This window comes from Opisthocomus hoazin, chromosome Z, assembly GCF_030867145.1.
Source record: "Opisthocomus hoazin isolate bOpiHoa1 chromosome Z, bOpiHoa1.hap1, whole genome shotgun sequence".
Classification (NCBI taxonomy): domain Eukaryota; kingdom Metazoa; phylum Chordata; class Aves; order Opisthocomiformes; family Opisthocomidae; genus Opisthocomus; species Opisthocomus hoazin.
Genome location: NC_134454.1, coordinates 64,215,452 through 64,237,166, shown reverse-complemented (window position 1 = coordinate 64,237,166; position 21,715 = coordinate 64,215,452). Strand labels below are relative to the sequence as shown.

The following is a 21,715-nucleotide window of genomic DNA, read 5'->3' as shown; positions in this document are numbered from 1 at the left end:
TTCATTTAAGTCTGCTGCCAGTGCCATCCCAGATCTGTAAATTACAAAGAATTGGATCGAGTCGATGAAGAATTTCACTACTAAATGATGCACGTGTGCATCATGCCTGCTATCTCCCAAAATAATCTTGACTGTACCTCGGAGCACTGCTCTCTGTGTTGTGCATTTGTGAATGTAACTACATCACAGCGGCCCAGATGAAGTCGTTTTGCCCTTCAAAGAAAACGCGGTAATAAATTCAGTACTAGAGACCACGTGTTACTATATGAAAAAAATCAACAGACTGTGATACTGCCTAAAAAAAATGCAAGACACAGCAGTGATACAGGAACGTCAATTCATAAGCAGAAATTAGGAAAACAAACACTACCAAAGCAATGCTGTTTTCAACAACTTCATTTTACTTTCAATAGTGTTTTAGGATTCACTTAATACCTGTAGAATTTCATTCAGTAATGACAGAACACATTTAGATTTTAACCCTCATAAGTTTACAGCCCAAGAAAGTGGGCTGCAAGTGTTTAAGAATTTTCTTAACCATAGACTGATTCTCAATACCCTAATGTATTATTTTTACAGTGGCCATTTTGCTTCCCCATTTCAGCAGAATTACAGCACTTACATACAGAATTATAAAAACCGAGAGAGACTTCTACATAGATCAGCTGCTCTGTACGTTATCCCCACTGTTAGAAGAAAAATCCCTGTATTGGTCAAAACTATACAGAGCAAACATCCAGGAAAAGGGTTTTTTTTATTCTATGACACTGTTAATACAATAAATATACAAAACTTCTGAACTACTCAGACATGCAACAGAGGGACAGAAGAAGTGCATTTGTACAGAACCATGACATTCACAGGATGGCAGAGCATTGTTAGTAATTTACAAAATATACAAACATCCCTCAGATAAATAAAACCACCTCCTAAATTAATGATTACTGACATTCCAGTGTTTAAACTTCATACTTTGTACTCAATTTGCCACAATACTACAAAATGACAACTTAAGTGGGCACCATACTCTGATTAATTAATAAGAGACTGTAAAATCTAGTTTTCATTAAGTACAAAATATTTTAACAAATACCAGCCTTCTGTTGTAAAAGCTAAACTCAAACTTCTCCCTCCCTTTTGGGCTGCAAAGTGTCAGATTTCTGGTTTAAAACAATTCATGTGTAACTGAACCTTGAATTTCACTGAGGAGGTTTAAATCCGTACATTCAGCCCATGACATTACCAATCAATGGACCCTATACGTAGAACATGAAATATGTTTTCTCAAAGAGCCTTTAAACATTTGGAGGAAAAAAAAAATCTACCTGCCAAATTCAGGTTTTATTCCGATTTTTTTTTTTCTATAACATATTCTGGTAATGTATGTTATTATGCAATCTTCAACTTAAGTTAAATTGCAAGGATGATGGCGCTGGGATTCCTATCCAAGAGATACGAAGAGAACTGGTTAAATTCAGATTTTAAGGTAATCCATAGTAGCATTCTTAGATATAGCCCTCAAGTTAAGTGTAAAAGTTTATGAGAAGAACAATCTTGATATACAGCTGCTAGAAAGATGATGCCTGATCTCAACAGAAAATGGTGTTATTTTGTCTGGAAAGATTTTAGTAACATTCCACACAAATTTAAGTTCCAGTTCTAGCATGTCCACTAGCATGACATTTTAGAGCCCCTATTACACAGAGTATTTAAATCACTTTTAACTTCATGATGCAGAGGACATTTAGAAGCAAGTATATTCATTAATATGAACTTCAGCATAGGTGGAACTACTATGTTTATCCAAATTAAAGCTGGATTTAAAGAAACTAGTAAAAGAAAGTAGACTAACAGGGACTTCATGCTAACAGTACAGAACTGATCCAGGGATTAAGCTGGGCCTTTTTATTTTTTGTAATGCTCTTCTGTTATTATAAATACAGTGTAGCGAAAAAGAATTTGTGAAAGCTGGTCCACGTTCGGGGCATGGAGGAGCCTCAGAATTTTATGCCATCTTACTAAAGGTGATTCACCTTAGGAGCTGAATTCGTTTCAGCTGTAGTGTGTACTTACACAGGTGGCGGGATGTGGTCCTTCCTGTTTGCATTTCCTTAAACAGAGTCTGAAAAGCAGCCCAAGTATTGTGCACAAGACTCATAAGGCAATCCAAGAATATAAATAGTCTTCAAAGGGGAGAAACATGACGTTAGTAAAACCTGATTATATTCTGGAATATTGTGATGGTATGTACCATTATGGATTGTTCAGTTCCACAGCACCAATTTTACCTCTTAGGCATCCAGTTCAGTAAGTTGAATTTTAACTTCATTAAAGATGAAGATTTCTCACTTTTCCAACTCAAAATACTTTAAAAGCCCCCAGCTTAAATCACATCGCAGAGATGTCTGAGTTAATGTTAAAATGAATTCAAGTATTTGTTAAATGCCGTTGCTTAAAAAGCTTTCCCGTTAGAAAATTAAATACTGTATATTTAGATTTTTGGACAAGCAGTAAACAGACTGACTAGGCTAGAGATTTAGTACCACCGCTAAACACAAATCTACACTTAAAAAAAAAAAAAAAAAATCCCAAATACAACAAAAATACCACTGCATGTAGAAGAGGGAAGGGGGGCAAGAAACTAGCGTCCTAAGTCGATATTGGTTTCTTTTCCAGCAAAATCATTACCCCAGGACATGAATACTGAAATTAAAAATAGCAAATATATAATCATTTAGCTCTGTGATTGAAACCATCAGTTACCTTCCTTAAACTGTACACTGCATTACACATTCTATTACAGAGAATGCTTATGCCGTGTAGTAATTTCTCACAAGTAGAGAATACTCTGTGAAAACAGATACAAACAAATGCTATAATTATAAAGTGGCGCGGGTAAATTCTGGACCAAAACACTACTTAAACAAGATCAGATAACTCAACAGTATTCATGCAAACTTACAGGTTTCTACCAAAAGACTTATCCTAAAAAAAACATAATAAAAGAATTTATAATATCTACCCTACTCATATTTGTCCTCCAGCAGCTGCTGAAATTGCAAAAGCAGTAGCCAAACCTAACTTTCTACATCGCAGTCTGCCCCAGTTCTTATAGTAGAAATAGGGAAATCATTTCTTACAAAGAAAAATAATTGATCCAAAGTGCTTTCCTAAAGTTAAAAAAAATACCAGAGTGAACCACTAAAAAACCTTCCAAATTCTTAATACATTTATTTGATCATTATTTACCACAATTCATTCCCAGGCCAATTGCTGAAATTATTCATCCTCCATAAAATATGGAGAGCTTTACATTCTAGAATGCAACATCTTAAAGAAGGGCAAAGAATGGTTATATTTTTAAAATAAATAAATTTATAGTAAGATAAACCAAACATTTCCCATTTTAGCCATGCACAGCTGCAGAAGAGACAAACATGCTGTGTGAATTTTGATCTAGGCTTTTAGGGAATATAACAAGTGACTGGAAAATTAAAGTACGCTCGAAGAGAATCATGACGACTTTTGCTGTTTCCCTACATTCGGTTACCCTTGAACGCGTTCTGAGCTGCGCTGGTTGCCGCTGTTGATGCGGCGTTGGCTGCAGCAGTCTGTACAGTTTTGTTGGACATCACTCCTGTTGCAAACTCCTGCTGCGCCTTCTCAAAGCTCGCACCAGTGGTGCGGTAGAGACCATGCACCTGGGGAGGCAGAAAAGCAGTGAAAAAATGGTGCTGAGCCTGCCGGTTCTTGGTATAATAACAGCAAAGTCTCAAACATGAAGCAGAGCTGTGTGGTGGGGACATCTGGTTTGCTCCTATGTTTGGGAAGATCCACAAAGGAGTACACGGACTTTTGTCCTGCAAATCCTACCACTTTTGATTGCCCCGCTACAGGGACAGTTCGACCGTAGGAATACCTGTAACTTTTGTTTTTGCAAGCTCAGAGGGGTCTTCTAGATCCTTCCTAAAATGTGTGTGGTATCTACTGTCTGAAGTAACATATTTAAATACACAAACAGGCTGCATCCTTAGCATGACACAGGGTCACAGCTTGCAAAAATGTCCTCTGTCTCAACGTGTGTACAACTTGCTGTACTCTTAGAAGAGTTAGTAAGTGTGCACGTTAAAAAAAACAGCAGGAAACAAAACCAGAAAAATAGTTTTGAATCCACTGTGTCAATAACATTTTGGCAAACTTTTTTCTGTATCAATTTTTAGAAACATTTTAATTTCTCTGATTGATACGGTTACAAGAACAAGGTAAGCTATGACTGAGTATTAAAAAGTATAAAATGTCCTAATAATGCAGACGTGTCTGTGCTAAACCAGTGTGATGATCAATAGTTCTGCATAATAAGCAGAGGAATTAAACAATATGACTTACACTCTAAACAACATGGCATATAATCTCTAGCACAACAAAAAAAACAAATCCTGAGTAACTTCCAATTAAAATTAAAATGCTATTTCTGACTCCTGTTCAATCAAGTAACAATAAAGTTGTCAAACAATACTGCAAAGACAACTTTCATTCTAGTGTAGCAGGAAAATTAATGTGGTAACTTTTTCCTTTGATATAAATGTGACTATTTCTCATCCATAAAGATACACCAGGTCCCATCTGAGTTGCAGGGCTGTGAAAAGAATCCAGATGCAAATGGTAAGAAGAGTGTAAAAAAAACACTCCACCATACATTTTTCTAACTTGTTCCTTTCTCCTGTACCTCAGTATTTATGCAGAAAGCAAGTAAGGAGAAGCGCCATCTCAACTTAAAATTTCTAGCTTACTGTAAACAGTCCAGAAGACTTTGGGTATGTGAAAATCTTTAAGTGTAACTCTGAGGCTGAATTATTAGAATTGCCAGCACATCATCAGCAGAATTGTCCGTCACATTTTATTTAAACAACATCAGAAACTTACTGGCACATCAGTATCTAAACTTAGGTCTTCTGGATGTAAATTCACAAAAAGGGGCCAAGGGAAAAAAGCATCTTTCTTTGAGCTTTCATGCTACACAATCATTATTTGACAACAAAATAGTAAAATAATAAAAGCAGAGAAATAAAAATCCATTTCTGAGGAGCCAGGCACCTCCCTCTTCTATTGATTTTAATGGGAATGATTTTGGTAAGAGCTGAAACTTTGCAATCATTTGAATCATGCTTCACTTAGTCTGATCAATCACCACAGATCTGAAAATTACAACCTGGCATCTACAGGTACAATCATAGCATCCAGTGCATTCACCTACCCTTTCACTGTGGGCTTACCTCCCAATTGCTCGTATTCAGAGCTATCCTTCCCCATTTTAGTTTGCAGAAAGCATTTTGTAACTCCACAACAGTATAAGCATAAAAGTACAGTTGTTAATAGCTAAGGCACACCCCCCGAAATACCATTTAATCCCCTTTACTTTGTGAGAGAGTACCCCTCTCAAGCAGGAAAGCAAAATCAAGATTAAACATACGAAACAGAAGAAGGAAATAATACGTAACTTACCTTTTTAAACATAACTAATGAGATGACAGCAGATGCTGTGAAAAGTGCAGCTATGATTATCATCATAATGCCAACAGGAATACTCTTATTAAGACCAGTAAGAGATGAAATCCACCCACTGAAGAAAAGAGAAAGGACAAACTTTACTAGCACAGCACATGAACCATTCAACCACAGGCATCCACATCAAGGGAAACTTTATAACCTCCTGGTTCTGATCAACTTTGAATCTTCTTGAAGAAAAAGTAATGGGAATTTTACGTAAGCGTACTTCGGTTCTGTAATAAGCTTTTAGAGCTTAGTTTCCATTTTTCCCAATGCATGCAGTGAAACTGTAAGGAAAATTGTAGCAAAAATTATTATCCTTGAGCAGAATTGTGAAGAAATTAGAGAGCTGCTCATCAACTTTTGGGTTTTCTTTGCCATATTGTAATTTCAGACTGACTTAAGACTACATGATTTCATGGAAGAGAAGTTGTCCCTAAAAAGATAGCTTCTAACATCCTTAAACATGAAACAAAACCACACCACACACATGGAGCATCTATGGGGGAAGACTTGCGCAATTGTATCCACACAGTGATGCTTTCTCAGTTGAGGTTAATATGATTTTTTTTTCAGTACATAGCATCAAACTAAGTAACAGAAAAGATGGCTATATCAGTAACCATTTCCCCATTCTTCAAAACTGAAGCACCAACAGAAAAATACATTATCAAACTTGAAACCACAAAAAGCAGGCTGCCTTGAAGAAAAATAAAACATTAAGATGGAAAAGATTCTTCCACAGAACAAAAAGCAAAAAATTTCTGTAAACCCGAACAACCTCAAAACTCTTCTCTACCTGTTCCACATTGCTTTGATAACCCCTCTGTCCAACTGGACTCTACCACAAAACTCCAAAATCCAAACTGTAATTATCATTTTCTGACGATCTGGCTACTTTTCATACCCCTTCCCCAAGTATCCTTAAAAGCACACTCCGCATACGTGGAGAACTGGCCCCCTAAAATACTTTTTGATTTTGTTAATGTCAATCAATGTATCTATCAAAAAGCAAAATATTGTATTCGAGAGCAAAAATAATAAAACAGGATCTTTCCTCACACTACAGTTTTAAAGCAGTGCTGTTGTGTCTGCTTTGCATATGTCTGGAGGTTAGCAGCACAAAGCACCAATACAGAGAAGTGTCATTACCCAGCAGCAGTGCTGCCAGTCATAGCTCTTCATGCTACCAGCTGGCTACTACAACCATGTTTGCAGTTGAACAACTCAAGTTTGTTGGGTTTTCTTCCAAGAACAATGACTGACTCGCAATAGCTTTCCTTGTAAAATCTAAATATTAGACCTTGAAGGCTCAAATAAAAGATAATATACAAAAAAGCTTCATGTAAAAGCTTATATACTCACAAGCATCAAAAAGAAAAATCAACTGTTACAGAATAAGGAGCTGACTCGGACAAATGAGCTTTTCAAATAATACCAAAGATATACCACTATATTCACCCGAATACACTGTTGACTCATTCTTCAAATTTTAGCCATAAATTTCCCTAATAAGAAGTAAATTAATATAGTTAGAATTAACTAATGATACAAAATAATATGCAAACATTGTATTATTGCTGCCTAAATTATTTTCATTTTCTTGAAGTTTCACTTATGTCAAATACTGAGCAAATAACATCTCCACACACCATCAAAATAGAGGAGGTAATGTATAAAATAATAGTTCAAAGTGGTTTGCATTGAAGGATAAAATTTTGACCAGACTAGTAACAGAAGTACCTCACATTCTTGGGATATGTTTCACCCACCCTTCCTAGTTAAGAGCACTTCAAAAATGCTTTGAGTGCTAAATGTAACAATTGCAGTGAACACAAGATTTTTTTTTTTTAAAAACACACAGACTGTATTGCAGTTGCTATATCAAATATGAGTGCTCTTCTTACAGACAGTACAATGCTACAGCAAACAGAATACTCACCAGTTTCCCCATCTTTGAAATCCTGCAGCTTGAAGTACATGTACAGCAAACTGACAGATATACACAAAGAAGAACACAAAGAACCTGAATGAACTGTCACTCCTGAAAGAGGGGGGGAAAAAAGATTAAAGCAGCCAGGAAAATTAATGATTTTTTGCAAATACTGCACTACCAATCTAAAAATTTTTTATGCGTCAACTAGAGGAAAAGTGCTTTCATTTTCTGACAGTGACTATTCTGTGGTTTTGTAGAGTGTCTATTTACAAGAGCTGCTGCTTCTTTTTCAATATAGTATTTTTGCCACATGCACCTCTAACAGAGGTGAGAACAGCAGCAAAATATTATCCCTTAGTCTTCCATTCAGCAAACAGCAGGGCCTCTTCGAGTCAACACACAAGTTTCACTACAATGCATGAAGAACAGACTTCTGCTCTACTTTCAGACTGAAGTTCACAGTGGTGTCGGGACAGGAAGAAAATATTTTACTTATAAAAGGAAATAAAATCTAATATGGAATTACAGAAGCACACTGCAGAACAGAATACTGAAGCAGCTCTTGCTTAAAAGCAAAATATACGAAACAGGTTTGCTGTTTAAATCACTGAAATGCCAGCCTGACAAAGACTGAAAGTAAAAAAAGAAAAAGTACAGGCAAAATCTCAACGAAGACCTCAACTTACTGCTATCAACTATTACTCAACTTGCTACATATGATATGCTTGCTACCAAAGTTCTAAATAAAACAGAAATCACTTAGTTAAGTCACAAAACCAGATTTTGCCATTAATATCTCTTCCTGCAGAAGGGAGTTTGTTCATTTCTATTTATCCAACCAGTTCAGTAACTATTTCATTTTCAGCTGAGCACTGACCAAAGCTGAATATGCAAGCAGTAGTTTTCTTCTTCCAAACAATCAATATTCAAAGCTATAGATTTACTAGCGAGCAAATGCAAGTTAAACTATATGATTCCTCAAAGATGTGTGTGTATAGCAATACCTCCTTGGTTAGCAAAAAGAAGCATCTCAGTCTAACGGTCATGCTTAACTGCAAATTCTGGCCATGAATCTTTCTCTAGATCTATCTGCTTTAAGTGAGAATATCCTGAATCACTTCAATGTAAAAAGAAAATTCCCAAGAAACACCGTAAGAGTACAGGATTTAGAATCTCTATATGCTGATTTTCAAAATAAAAAGTTCAATTTTGCATGCAAACCAACCATTCTATTCTTAAAACACAAAGCTATCACATCTCATGCTTGTCAAGTCTACAAAGATTGCTAAAAGTAGGAAAAATACTAAAGTTTGATGACTACATACCTGCTCTACTCAATAAGAATCTCAGTCAACTTCAGTTACAGACACTGTACACATAACAATATAAGACTTTGAAGTGTAGAGTTCTATGAAGTTCATTCAAAAATTTAAGACACACTTAACTATTAACCTACTCAAATTCTTGGTGTGAAAGGATAAAGATTTAATAAGAATTTTCCATAAAATTATTATCAGCCCAATCAACACAAAGTTAAATATTTCCTACAAGTATTTTGTCAATGGAAGAAGCTACAAACACTTTAAAGGGTATTCCATTATATTCCTAACTATTGCCATCTATTTTTCAAATACAATAACTCAATTAATGGAAAATATACTACTTATTTCTAAAGAAAGCATATTAAAGGATTACCATAATGACAATCAAGAAAATTCTGGAATGTTAATACATTTTTACAAGTTGTTAAATATCCTAAGTCAAGCTGAAGTGTTACCTGAAAGCTCCATAAAGTGGTCTGTACCAGCAGACAAAAGAACAAGGGGTAAAAAGCAAGAACCAGAGAATACTCAATCCAAAATCAACCCCTCGCGTAGCATCAACGTAAAACCAGGCCAAACATCCAAAGATATTAAGAAACAGTGTCACTGTATGGACTGTAAAAGCAAAAGCAAAAGAGTCTTAAGTTATGTTTATACAATAAATTATTACAACTGTTAAAGTAATACCCAAACTGAGCATTTTTAAACAAAACATCAGCATGATGACAATAAACCAATGCCCTCAGCAATAAGCTGACTTTTATGCAGTTTTCTAACTTTTAGGCAAACCCTGCATTCACAAGTGAAAGCACTGAACATGAAAATTCAAGTACCATCAGGTATATGGTGAAGGAAAAAATCTTCTCATAAAAATAAAACATTTTCAAAATTAAAATTATGAAAAAAGAGGTTTCTACAGCTGCAATAATTGGTACTTTTCCTACAGTAATAACTGGATACAGAAATTTAACAGACTACTGAGTATTTTTTGAGAAAGCTTATAAATGATCTAACATGCAGCATAAATTTAGCACTGTATGCATTCTAAGATGAAAATAAATTTTTCTAAATACATCTCTCAATGAAAAGCTCTTTGTCTTCCATGTAATAAGAAAAATTCCACTTAGTAAAAATATCTCTCAGTAAAACAAGACCTACAAGAAGCTGTTCTAGATCCTTTAATACATATTGCATTTTCAAATACTTCTTGTAACACTGGTCTTAAACATCTGCCTTTTTGGTGTTCTGTTCTTAGCTCAATACTACCATTTTCTCATTGGCAGACCTTGTTACAGGTTAACTATTGAATTTCTACTAAAAAAAATGCATCGGCATTACAACTTCACAGCTTATTACAAATATATTTAGCTCTTAGAGCAGAAAAAGATATAGCAGTATTAAGAAACACTACAACTACTACCTTCATGCTGTCTGGCACAGAAGTGAGTTCTACCAGACTCAGAAGGTAAACGTGAATTTTTGTCTTTGTTCAGCAATAACCGACGATTTAGGAGTGATTTTGCTATCTCAAACTACAGTTTCTGTCTGTGTGGACCAGGATAAAGTGGAATATTTATAACTGAGAGTGCACACGCTGCTCCTTGCAGCAATGATTTTTTATTTAATTTCAGAGAAACATCTTAGTCATTCTGCTGGAAGGTAAGGTTAACAGAAGAACTGGCAAGATAATAAAGATTCTGAAAAAAGACTCCTCGAACTCTTTGCTGCCCTCTTAACTGGCACTTAAATAAGCCCTAAATCAACTGAGTAGGAAGAAATCTTAAAGCAAAATGCCCACATAGTTGCACAAAAGGCTGACAAAACTAGAAACATTTCTCTCAAACAAATCATATTTTCTCAATGAGTCACTAGAAACAGAAAAATTTGTACTTCTGAACAAAAAGCATTTAATGCATCTACATGTCTTAGCACTGTTCCAAGAGGTCAGCAAAGCAACTCATTTCAGAATTTGTGTATGCCTCAAAGCAAAACAAAGGATACATATCCAAATTCCTGCCTTCCTTTGACAAATATGAGAAAGCTTACTAAGGGGTATTCTTTCTTTTTCTAGTCAACATCGGAAAACAGGGAGACCCCCTAGATTACCAGAAACAGCCACATTCTGGTGGAGTTTGACCCTTCCAAAATTACTACTTTTTTTGTAATTGCAATTATGGTAACAAGACAAGCTTTAAAAAATACCATCGGAGCAGAAGAGGGTTGAAACGTCACACCCTGTACCGACACGTTTTAGCACAATAAATCCAGCACCACAAGGGTCTGCTTCACTAGTACCATGGAGAATCTCAGCTGTAAAAAACTGGTATTAGCTAGCTACAGATGAAGACATGGGACTTCACTGACAATTCTCGCTTCAGTCTACTCGCCCTTCTCTCTGCCTACTGCCAGCTACAGAAAGGCACCTGTTCTCTGAGCCAACACCTTCACTAACGAACCTCGATGAGTTTTGCTGTTGTATGAACAGGCAGGTGTTTTTATGTTCAGGGTAACGGCTGCAAGTGCCTTCCACCTACCTGCTGCCTCTAATTAAACCATGACACAAGTTATTAGAAGACAATGACCACCTGGGGGCTGAAATGACCTAAGGCTTTGGCAGAAGTTTGCAACATGCAATGTCTATATGACAGTAACTTCACAGCTATACCAGTACAGTACTCAGTGTGGAATGATCTAAGGCAGTCTTCTCCTAGTTTAGCTGTGGAAACAGTTCAGGTTAAAAAAAAAGAGAGCACTCCTGCTAGAATAAGCATGACTAATGGGAAATTACATTAGTTCAATAAATACTCAGACTCATCCTCATTTTTATTAGTGTAAACTTCCTTGTACAGAAGAATCCTACTTAGATATACATTCCCTGTCTTAATTAATTACACTTTATCATCCATTAATGTTAGACAGTGAATTGTAGATAAAGACCACAAGTTGCACTGATAGTGTTTGGCATCTACATTCTTGAGATTATTATTTTGCAGTCCCATTTGGGACTGTATGAAAGTAGCTTTTTCTAACAAGATTCATTTCAGTAATGTTTTATTGATGGTATTCTTGGGAAACCAAAGTCCTCACTAGGACACGGGACAAAACAATGTGCTTCTTCTGAGGAACCAGCTGGACTGTTGCCGTGCAATGGACTGCCCTCAAGGAGAATGGGATGCCTACAAAACAGAGGGTTTTGAAGCCACAAGGCAACTGACAAGTGAGGACAAAGCTGGTGAAGTTTGATTACACACAACACTGAGGCACAGACCGGCTTCAAATCTAGTTTAGGCTTTTGTTCCTTGACTGCTGTGCTCTTCTTGGAGAGAGGGTAAGACATGCAAATACGCCTTACAAATGGCAGAAATACCTTCCATAGGAAAAAAATACATTCTAAAACAGGCTTAGATCAGCACATAAGCACGTTATCAAAAATGTGTAGGTGTTTTTTTTCTCCACACAGTACATCAGGACTTCAGCTAAAATACTGGACACAGTCCACACTAAAAAAACCGTAATAATATGGAGTGGACCAAGCAGCGAATCTGTAATACAGCGACCAAACAATCAGACCTCTAGAAAACATAACTACAAAGAAAGGCTGTGTAAACTATGCTAATTTAACCAAAAGAAGATAACTAATGGAGATAGACGGGTTCTCCACAACAACAGTGGACAGAACAGGGAAGATCAACCACCACAAGAGAGTAATAAATTATATACTTGGAAACATTTTCTAATGATAAAAGACAGCAACGCACTAGAACAGGCTTGGAGGGAGTTTATGAAGTGCCCACCCTTGGAGGTTCTCAGGAACAGGCAGAACAAATATCAACACAGACTGATATATGTACTATTAATCATATCCTCAGACAGAAGGATGTTGAGATTAAACTCTCGTGAACAGAAAAAACACCATAAAAGTCAGCACTTCAAGTATTTTTCATAGAAAATGGAAACATTCACAACCTATATAAAGTAACAAACCCAAATGCCACAAAAGCTTTCCATGAGATTAAACCGCTCTTTGGATTGTAACTTTAACTAAGAAATACTCTTTGAAAATCCGTACTGCTCCTTTTGTACATGCTATCAGCCTGTGGGGAAAGTAGCTGGAAAACACAGGGTTTTGAGACAAAAAATTTCTGGTGTTCGATACGGGTCAAGAGACATGGGACATTTCACTAGTAACAGCACAGAAATATCTAAAAAGCAGTGCTCAGTGTTAAAAGAGTCAGGAAACTCTCATTCTACCTGCAAGCCATTAAAACAGCAATGGTCACAAAACCAAGACAGAACAGAGAAGCTCCACTAGCAGCTGACAGAAGCCATTGCTAATTGATTGCTGTAGTTCACAAAAACAAGAATACTCAGTCAGTTAAAAAAAAAAGGTTCTCCCCAGGGGAAAAATAAATAAATAAATATATATATATGCAAAGACAAAACCACATCAAGGAATCCGAAAACTCCGACTTCTGATACAAATGGAGAAAAGATAGATGAATTAACCCAACAAAGATGCAGACAGACTTGTTTTCTCATAAGATGAAGAGCATATAGGTCTGAAATAAGTAAAAAAATATCCTCAAATACATAAAGATTAAAAATAAGGACATAAAAACTGCTACTAACCACGGAAACACACAGAAAACTGACACAGAATGGTTTGTTCTTAGGGCTGCTAAAAAGGAAGAGGAAAACTAAGCTACTTTGTAAAGTGATGAGCACGCGGTACTGGATTTATCCAAAAGTCATTATGTTCATGACAGAACCCCTAGGCCTTACAAGACCTAGGAAGTTCGGGAAGATGAAATAAAATGTGGGGTAAAGCAGCAAGCAGCAACAGGCTGGCTTGCTATGGTAATGAGTGCCTCCACTGAGGAAGCACACACACTCTAATGAAATATGAGCCAAATTATGTAGATACAATCCTGGGAAAGAAGAGTCACAAGGACTGATTCAACAGCCAGCCTTAAGGCATGGAGTTCCATACTCAATCTTTTTTCTTTTTAGCCTGAAACAGATTTTGTCTTTCTTTTCCTTTATCATGCCCTTTTACTTCCTTCCTGAGTAATCCCTAAGTCAGAGAGTACCAGAGCTAAAGAAGGGAAAGGGCAATAGGACTCAGTTAAAATCTCAGCCTACCCAGAAGAAAAGCTGTCATGTTAGTATAAAAGCGTAACTCCTATACATTTTTAAATACTGTAACATTGCTGCTTCCTTTATCTACTGCCATAAGAAGGAAAAAGAAAAACAGTATTAATATTCCAATTCTCACTGGCCAGCTTCACCTTTTGTTTGAACTCAGTCCTGCAAATGGCCAGAATTAGTAACTATGATAAAGTTCTGGAGTACCTGATTCTAGATTTCACATAAACCTTCAATATCTGTCAGATTTATGAGAGTGGCTAGTCACGCATTCTACAGTGGATTTAGTTACTTATTTGAAGATTAATGACCCAGCAATGAATATAGAAAGTTGTGGATTATGATGAAGTGGAATTCACTTGATTCAGTGCTGACGGCTCATTTTATGTGTTTCAATTACGTGGTTCAATCACAGTAACAAGATTACCAGATTAACAGGTAAAATTACAGAGATTTGCTAACTAAACCTGAAGCCGTGAAAAAAATACAGAAAAATTCTGAAATTCACATTCCCTTACTATGCTAAAAATATATTAAAGGCATCAAAGCACCTAAATCTTTGCAATTTCCTCAGTCTCAGCACCATTATTAGGCTCTCATTACACTGGACAAGGCAGAATAAACAAATGTTGTAGCATTTGTACATTTGGTTTATCCAGCATTTCTCCAGTAAAAACACAGCACCTGAATGAGGGCAAAATTCACCCCACCAAGATGGTGTAGAGTGTTCTTGGTATACACAGGATAGTTGTAACATGGAACGATTCTTATTTACTTTACACTACATTTTAAATAGACTAAAACAATATTAAGTCTCCACTATAGACTAAAAACTGTATTGAATTATATAAAACTCTGTATATTAAAGCAAATGGATATTATACTTCTTAAACTCACAAGTCTATTAACATATTAAACTACATAAAACTATGTATATTGAAGCAAATGGATATCACGCTTCTTAAACTCACAGTCTATTAACACATTTTCTTATCTTTTGCTATGTTACAGACATAATATTCTATGCAAGTAGCAGACTGTGAACTATATTTCTTAATATATAAGCTGATTTTAAAAACAGTAAATTATTTCTAAATTAACAAATGGTCAAAGCTCATTTTACAACAACAGAGATACTTCAACCAGACAACTACAATATACTAAAATTAAACTGCCTTTGGATAATCCACATCCTTTTTTTCTGCTGAAGTTTCTATAAAATAATTAAATACTTTTACAATTGAAGAAAAAAAGATTTCACTTCAAAATCTGACTTCTGGATTTAAACCAATTTCTCATTACAGATGTTGCAAAAGCCAAAGTAGCAGGTACATGTCACCAAGTTTGAACAGACACTTTGTTTTTCCTTTAAAAAAATACTTACACATCCACAAATAGTACATAATCTTTACCGTCTTCTGGAATTCTACAGGAATGTCTACAGAAAAGTCCTGGTAGAAACAAGGACCTACTGGAAAATTTTCAGGAAGAGGTGGCCAGTTATTTTTTCTACCTACAAAACAGGAAAAAAAAAAAAAAGAAAAAAAGAGCTTTATAATACCATTTTAATCTCTGTATACTAGAAAGAGATATGCATTTGGACTTTTTCAAACTGTTTTATGCATGAGTTTCCTAAGTGTATAGATAACTTGGGCTACCAAAACCCAAGAGTTTTATCAGCCATCCTCACACAATACTGAAAATAAACTTTAGAAATAAAATGCAATGAAGTGCAGACCAAGGAAAGTACAATATTTTATCTATGTAAAAGACTAAGGAAGCATCTGACAGTTCCTATAAAGTAATGAGAAATGAGAATTCTTCACACAACAAGCAGATATGGACAGAAAAACAATTTCTCAGAGTTCCTTGACTTTAAAACGCACATTTCTCTGAAGTCCCACCATACTCACATACTTTATTGAGCACAAAGACTGCGGTCTGAAAAGCATTCTTCAGTCTCAGAATCCTGATATTTTTAACACCAGGCTATGTCTAACACTTTGAAGTAGTTCCCAGTACAGTTTACAGTCAAAGCTTTACCTAAAAGCCCATAAGCCTCACGAAAGGCAGCTATTGAAATGGTCTAAACTGCTTTTTTGTCACAAGAAGATGCCCTACAGCCTCACTGTATTTTGATACAGTTGTGTGAAGGAGTGAGGACACTACAAAGGACACAGTATCAGACACCTGAATTTCTTGTATGCTGATCTGCTCACAGGCTACAATATACATTCTGCCAACCATAAGTCACACCAAGCACAGACTCAGATTCAACTGAGATAACAACTGCAACAAACCTTCACCATAGCATTTCAAATTCTGGATGCAAAAGATACGTTTTTGCTTGTAATTTCTATCTCCAAGAGCATCTTTACTCGCAGTTCATTTTGCAAGATCCGAAAACTTGCAAAGCTTACATATTTGCATTATTTCTTATTTGTTTCCCCACACAGACAAGATGAAGCTGCCAGTTCTGTCCAAATAGGTCCAAAATACTGTCTCTCAAGTTTTCTGCCTCTTCTACTGAATTTTTTACCAAGCCTTTCAGAGCAGAAGACTAGCAGAGGAAGCATTACAGAAGGTAATCAGGTAGTATTTCCATTCATATTAAAACCTACCTTGGGATTTGTTATGTGAAAAATATCTGATAATAATTCACATCTCCATTCTGCAGTATATGGTTATTTCTCTCAGGACTGATAGTTTCAAGACAGAGTTATGGAAAAATTCAAGTATCTTACAATAATTCAAGTTATTATTTATGAATTGTATTTCATGCACTTCCCTACTGCTGTGGTACAGTTTCAAAATTTTCAACTAAGACTGAAAGACGGCTTGGTGAGACAGTCTGAGATCAAAAATCAAGCAGTCTTTTTCTAAATACACTTTGGATACTCATATTCCAAGATTGTACCTTGATAAGCAAAGAGCTAGCTCAGAGTTACTTCATTCAACGTAAATCACCACTTCAAGGCCTATTACTGTAACTTCAGTGGCACGCCTGCACGATGAATGCAGACACCCCCAAACTAGCTTCATGCAAGCACAGAAAGGGATCTTCAGGCATGCCCAGATGAACCAGCTGAAATAGGAACAACACACTTCAATTAGCTCAAATGCGATGCTGCACAGAACCTGAGCAGAGAGACTGAAGGCATCGAGCTGAGCTGACCTGCCAGCTTGAAGATCTTTGCAGTGTAGTCAATCATATATGATGGATGACAGTGTCCTATATGTGCAGCCAGCATCTTAAATTGAATTCAAATAGCTGGAGTATTGCAAAGACCTTGTCCTCCAATCAAGACAACTCTAATGTGTTCCCAAAGGAGTTTAAATGAACACGCAAAAGGAAAAAAAACAATCAAAAGGAAAATAATACTGTTCTCCCTGGCCACCATACACAACTCCTGATTTCCAGCATCTTTTACATAGTCATTTGGTAAAAAACTAGTATCTTCTTTAAAGCTTTAAGAGCTCTCTCTTCTCTGTTCAGCCTTCCTAAAGCATCCTTTAGATTCTTCACAGATTCTTCAAGCACTTTGATTTGAACAACTGCAACCTAGTAACAAATACCCGTATCAGAAATATCCTGAAACATGCACGGGGTGTCTGAGTTAAGTTCTCTAAGATACACATGAATAAAACTGAGCCTGACGCCTGGAAAAGTAATCAATCCAAACCATCAATATAAGTTAGTGAAATTAGATGAAGGGCAATATATGGAGACGGAAATGAAAAAATGAAAAAAATCATTATCTGGGAGAAGAGGTACAGAGATTTAATAAAGAGATTGAAAAGAACAAATACTGAGAAAACAAAAATGGTTTAACGAAGGGACAATACCACCATGTTTATTTTCCACAGAAGAACAGCAATCCCCCACTCCCAGATCCTAGCATATGACTGCACTCCACAGCCTCCTGAGGAAGGGATGTGGAGAGGGAGGTGCTGAACTCTTCTCCCTGGGATCCCGTGACAGGACGCCTGGGAATGGCTCAAAGCTGCGTCAGGGGACGTTTAGACTGGACATTGCAAAGCATTTCTTTACCAGGAAGGTGGTCAAGCACTGGAACAGGCTTCCTAGGGAGGTGGTTGATGCCTCAAGCTTGTCAGTGTTGAAGACGCAGTTGGTCAGTGCCCTTAATATTCTTTAGCTTTTGGTCAGCCCTGAAGTGGTCAGGCAGCTGGACTAGATGATTGTTGTAGCTCTGTTCCAACTGAAAATATTCTATTCTATAAAATTCCCTGAGAATTTGAGCTACCAAGCAATCGTGCAATCTGGAACTGTACCACTGCATATTCAAAAAAACCAGCACATGTGAAAATAAGAGAGTCAAAATGCCAGATAAAAGTGAAAAGACTACACAAAGTCCACTTTACACACAGTGTTTTGTTTCAGGTTTTCTTCCTAATTTCAGTCTTAAGTTCTTCCTTTCGAAAAGGAGTATTCCCACAGATCTACTTCTAGCAAAGTATCTTCAGTTAAGAGGATGTAAATCTTCTCATTTTTTAAATGGCTGTACAAAACCTGACGGTTTTGAACAGTACACATAAAGTTTGTGGCAAAATAAGATACTGATCTTGGCTATGGGTTTCAAAGTGTTGTATGAAAAATTAATAAGAGATTAATACTAGATCTCTGCTATTTGTGTAGAATATTATGTCTCTAACATACCAAAAGATAAAAAAATGTTTAAAAACAGGAATGTTCTCATACAGCTATAAATACTGACAGAAGAGAAATCAAAGAGATGTTACTTATGAAGTTACTTTTACTTGTTCTCAAAACGCTCCATTTCTTATTCAATAGTATTACTTAGATATTAATCTAGAATAAAACCAGCTGACAGAGAGCAACATGTAACAGAAGCCACATTTAAAATTTTCACAGTGAAAATCTGCACAGGACTGGCCAGTTTTTATTCACTGTATGCACTGTATGCACTGTCTCTAAGAAGATAAACTAACTTTTCCTGCAGAGATTATAAAAACTCCTCTTTGATCTGTTCCACAACGTCACTGCAAAATTAAAACAGTTTCTAACAAAAATTATATTTCTGCAATTTAAAGAAGTATTTTTTTCATGCATACCCCCCTGCTGACTGAGACTCTGCATTTCCCTTTCTCTGCGATCTAGTTCAGCTGCTTTTCTTTCCAGTTCTTCTTGACGCTTTAGAAGTTCTGCTTGGGCCAAGGCATGCTCCTGAATAAAATAAGCATCATTAAGATACTGATAAAAAATACAAACACAAAATAAATATTCCTAGTTCTTTTTCTATAATTAAGCATCTCCAGTTATGGATGAAGACTGATGTAATATCACACGAATTAATATATTAACTGATCACTTAAAGGCAGTTATTAATTTTCATAAATCATTAGGAAAGCAATGCTCGCTTACAAAAGACATTATTCTAGAAGTGTATTTAAACAATTATTATTAAAAAGAACCTAGTTTCTGAAAGTTATGACAAACCTTTGCAATTTGTGTGTAAGCAGGTGGCTCTTCTGTGGGTTTCATTATTGCTGGCTGTGTACTGGGTACATTAGGCATTTTCACATTTCCTGGAGGAGGCTAAAAAAACAAGACACAATTATAGGGAAACAGTCTCCTATTCTAATAAACATGTTTTCATTAACTCTGTAAGAACCAATCTAGTTGTTTTCAGGGAAGTGTTGCTGATAAACTGACAACCTGATATGCTGCCTGCAATATTTATAACCTTTAGGAAAAAGAAGTTAACTACATTCTGCGGTGCAGTGTTCTGCTTATTTAGTTTTACACTGCACTACTTGCCATAAACACATATGCAATTTTACGAATCAGTAGAAAGTAAACAGAATTTTAATTTTGTTCAGACATGAATATGAATAAGGACGTTACTAAGAGAACTGCAGGATTCAACAGTGATCTATTCATACTCTGAAACACGATGCCATTTATTAGTAATGTCTTCCAGAGCTTTCTACTTAACAAAGGCTTTTACCACCTAGCTAACTAGAGAAGGAATGTAACATATTAAATTTTCCAATTCAAGATCCATAATCTACTGCTTAACTGTTCCACCTGTAGGTACCGTATTATCTAGTTTCATGTACCACTACCAATTCGTTCACTCGGTCATTACTTGTAAGAATACAGCTTAAAAGAAGCTTTTAGTAGGTCAGTTTTTTTCTTTTTTTCTGTTTTTTCTTTTTAATCCTCTGTTCCTCATTCCCATCTGTCATCTGCTCTGACTCTCTCCATATCTCTCTACCATACACAATGTTAACAAGTAGTTATTAATTCAAGGAAAAAACTACTGCCTAGATTGAAGTTATCAACTGAACTTTACCAAAGCAGATCAGTACAGCACTACTATGTTATTTTATTCTTAAATGTGTGTGTGGTGAAACAACAATTCTTTGTGTAGAGCTTGCAACATGAAAGAGTTCCCTGTTCTGTGATCTTGTAAGACAGAGAACCACTTGTTCCTGTAAGACTGAAATCAAGAACAAAAATATGGTGAGAAGTGTGATGTTTTCAATACAAAATCACCTTAAAACAAAGCAGGAATCAACTAAGTATCACTAACTTAACTAATTATGACTTAGCCCAGATTCCCTGTATCTTTTGTAACCATCTTTTGAAATGCACAAACGCTTACACGGAGGAGCAAACATCATGCCTGAGTAAACCCCATCTCTGTGTGTGATATTGCAGCACGTCTCGGCAGCATCAGCTGATTCCAGCATTTCAAAACTATCTTTCCACATTACACATCTGCTCCTGACAGAATACTGAGATACAAGAGACGTCTCAATTCTCAGAAATGCTCAGTGATTTAAGCTTTTCATGCCAAGAAAGATTACTCAGAGTTGTAGGATGAAGACAAGCGAAGGCTGAGTGCCAAGTCCTGCACTTGGGTCACAACAACTCCAGGCAACACTACAGGCTTGGGGAGGAGTGGCTGGAAAGCTGCCCAGCGGAAGATGACCTGGGCATGTTGGTCAACAGCCGGCTGAACATGAGCCACCAGTGTGCCCAGGTGGCCAAGAAGGCCAACGGCATCCTGGCTTGTGTCAGGGACAGTGTGGCCAGCAGGAGTAGGGAGGTGATTGTGCCCCTGTCGTCCGCACTGGTGAGGCTGCACCTGGAGTACTGTGTTCAGTTTTCGGCCCCTCACTACAAGAAGGACATTGGGGTGCTGGAGCATGTCCAGAGAAGGGCAGCGAAGCTGGTGAAGGGTCTAGAGAACAAGTCTTATGAGTAGCGGCTGAGGGAATTGGGGTGGTTTAGTCCGGAGAAAAGGAGGCTGAGGGGAGACCTTATTGCGCTCTACAACTACCTGAAAGGAGGTTCCAGAGAGGTGGATGTTGGTCTCTTCTCCCAAGTAACAAGTGACAGGATGAAAGGATATGGCCTCAAGTTGTGCCAGGGGAGGTTTATATTGGGTATTAGGAAAAACTTTTTCACCAAAAGGGTTATCAAGCACTGGTTCAGGCTGCTCAGGGAAGTGGCTGAGTCACCATCCCTGGACGTATTTAAAAGACGTGTACATGTGGCGCTTAGGGACATGGTTTAGTGGTGGACTTGGCAGTGTTAGCTTAACGGCTGCACTCAATGATCTTAAGGGTCTCTTCCAACCTAAACTATTCTGTGATTCTATGAAGCTGTTTAGAGACAGTTAATACTGCTGTTCCTTATGTTGGAGGATTCTGTGATAAAGGCCTGCATGAGAACTACAAAAACTAGACAACCACCAAGAGTCTCATCATCTTC

At 36.7% G+C, this 21,715-nt stretch overlaps 1 protein-coding gene across 3 annotated transcripts in view; it reads right to left on the bottom strand.

The window, feature by feature from the left end:
* Positions 1–735: 735 nt before the first annotated feature.
* SCAMP1 (secretory carrier membrane protein 1) overlaps positions 736–21,715 on the bottom strand; it is a 47,766-nt gene continuing 26,786 nt past the window's right edge. For all 3 annotated transcript variants that reach the window (XM_075411754.1, XM_075411755.1, XM_075411756.1), the window contains exons 3-9: positions 19,430–19,528; positions 19,045–19,156; positions 15,335–15,463; positions 9,261–9,420; positions 7,490–7,591; positions 5,503–5,620; positions 736–3,701 (exon numbers count right to left, since the gene is read on the bottom strand). In XM_075411754.1, the coding sequence (XP_075267869.1) occupies positions 3,537–3,701; positions 5,503–5,620; positions 7,490–7,591; positions 9,261–9,420; positions 15,335–15,463; positions 19,045–19,156; positions 19,430–19,528 (885 nt within the window). In that variant the 3' untranslated portion in view covers positions 736–3,536. The remainder of the gene's footprint in view (positions 3,702–5,502; positions 5,621–7,489; positions 7,592–9,260; positions 9,421–15,334; positions 15,464–19,044; positions 19,157–19,429; positions 19,529–21,715) is intronic.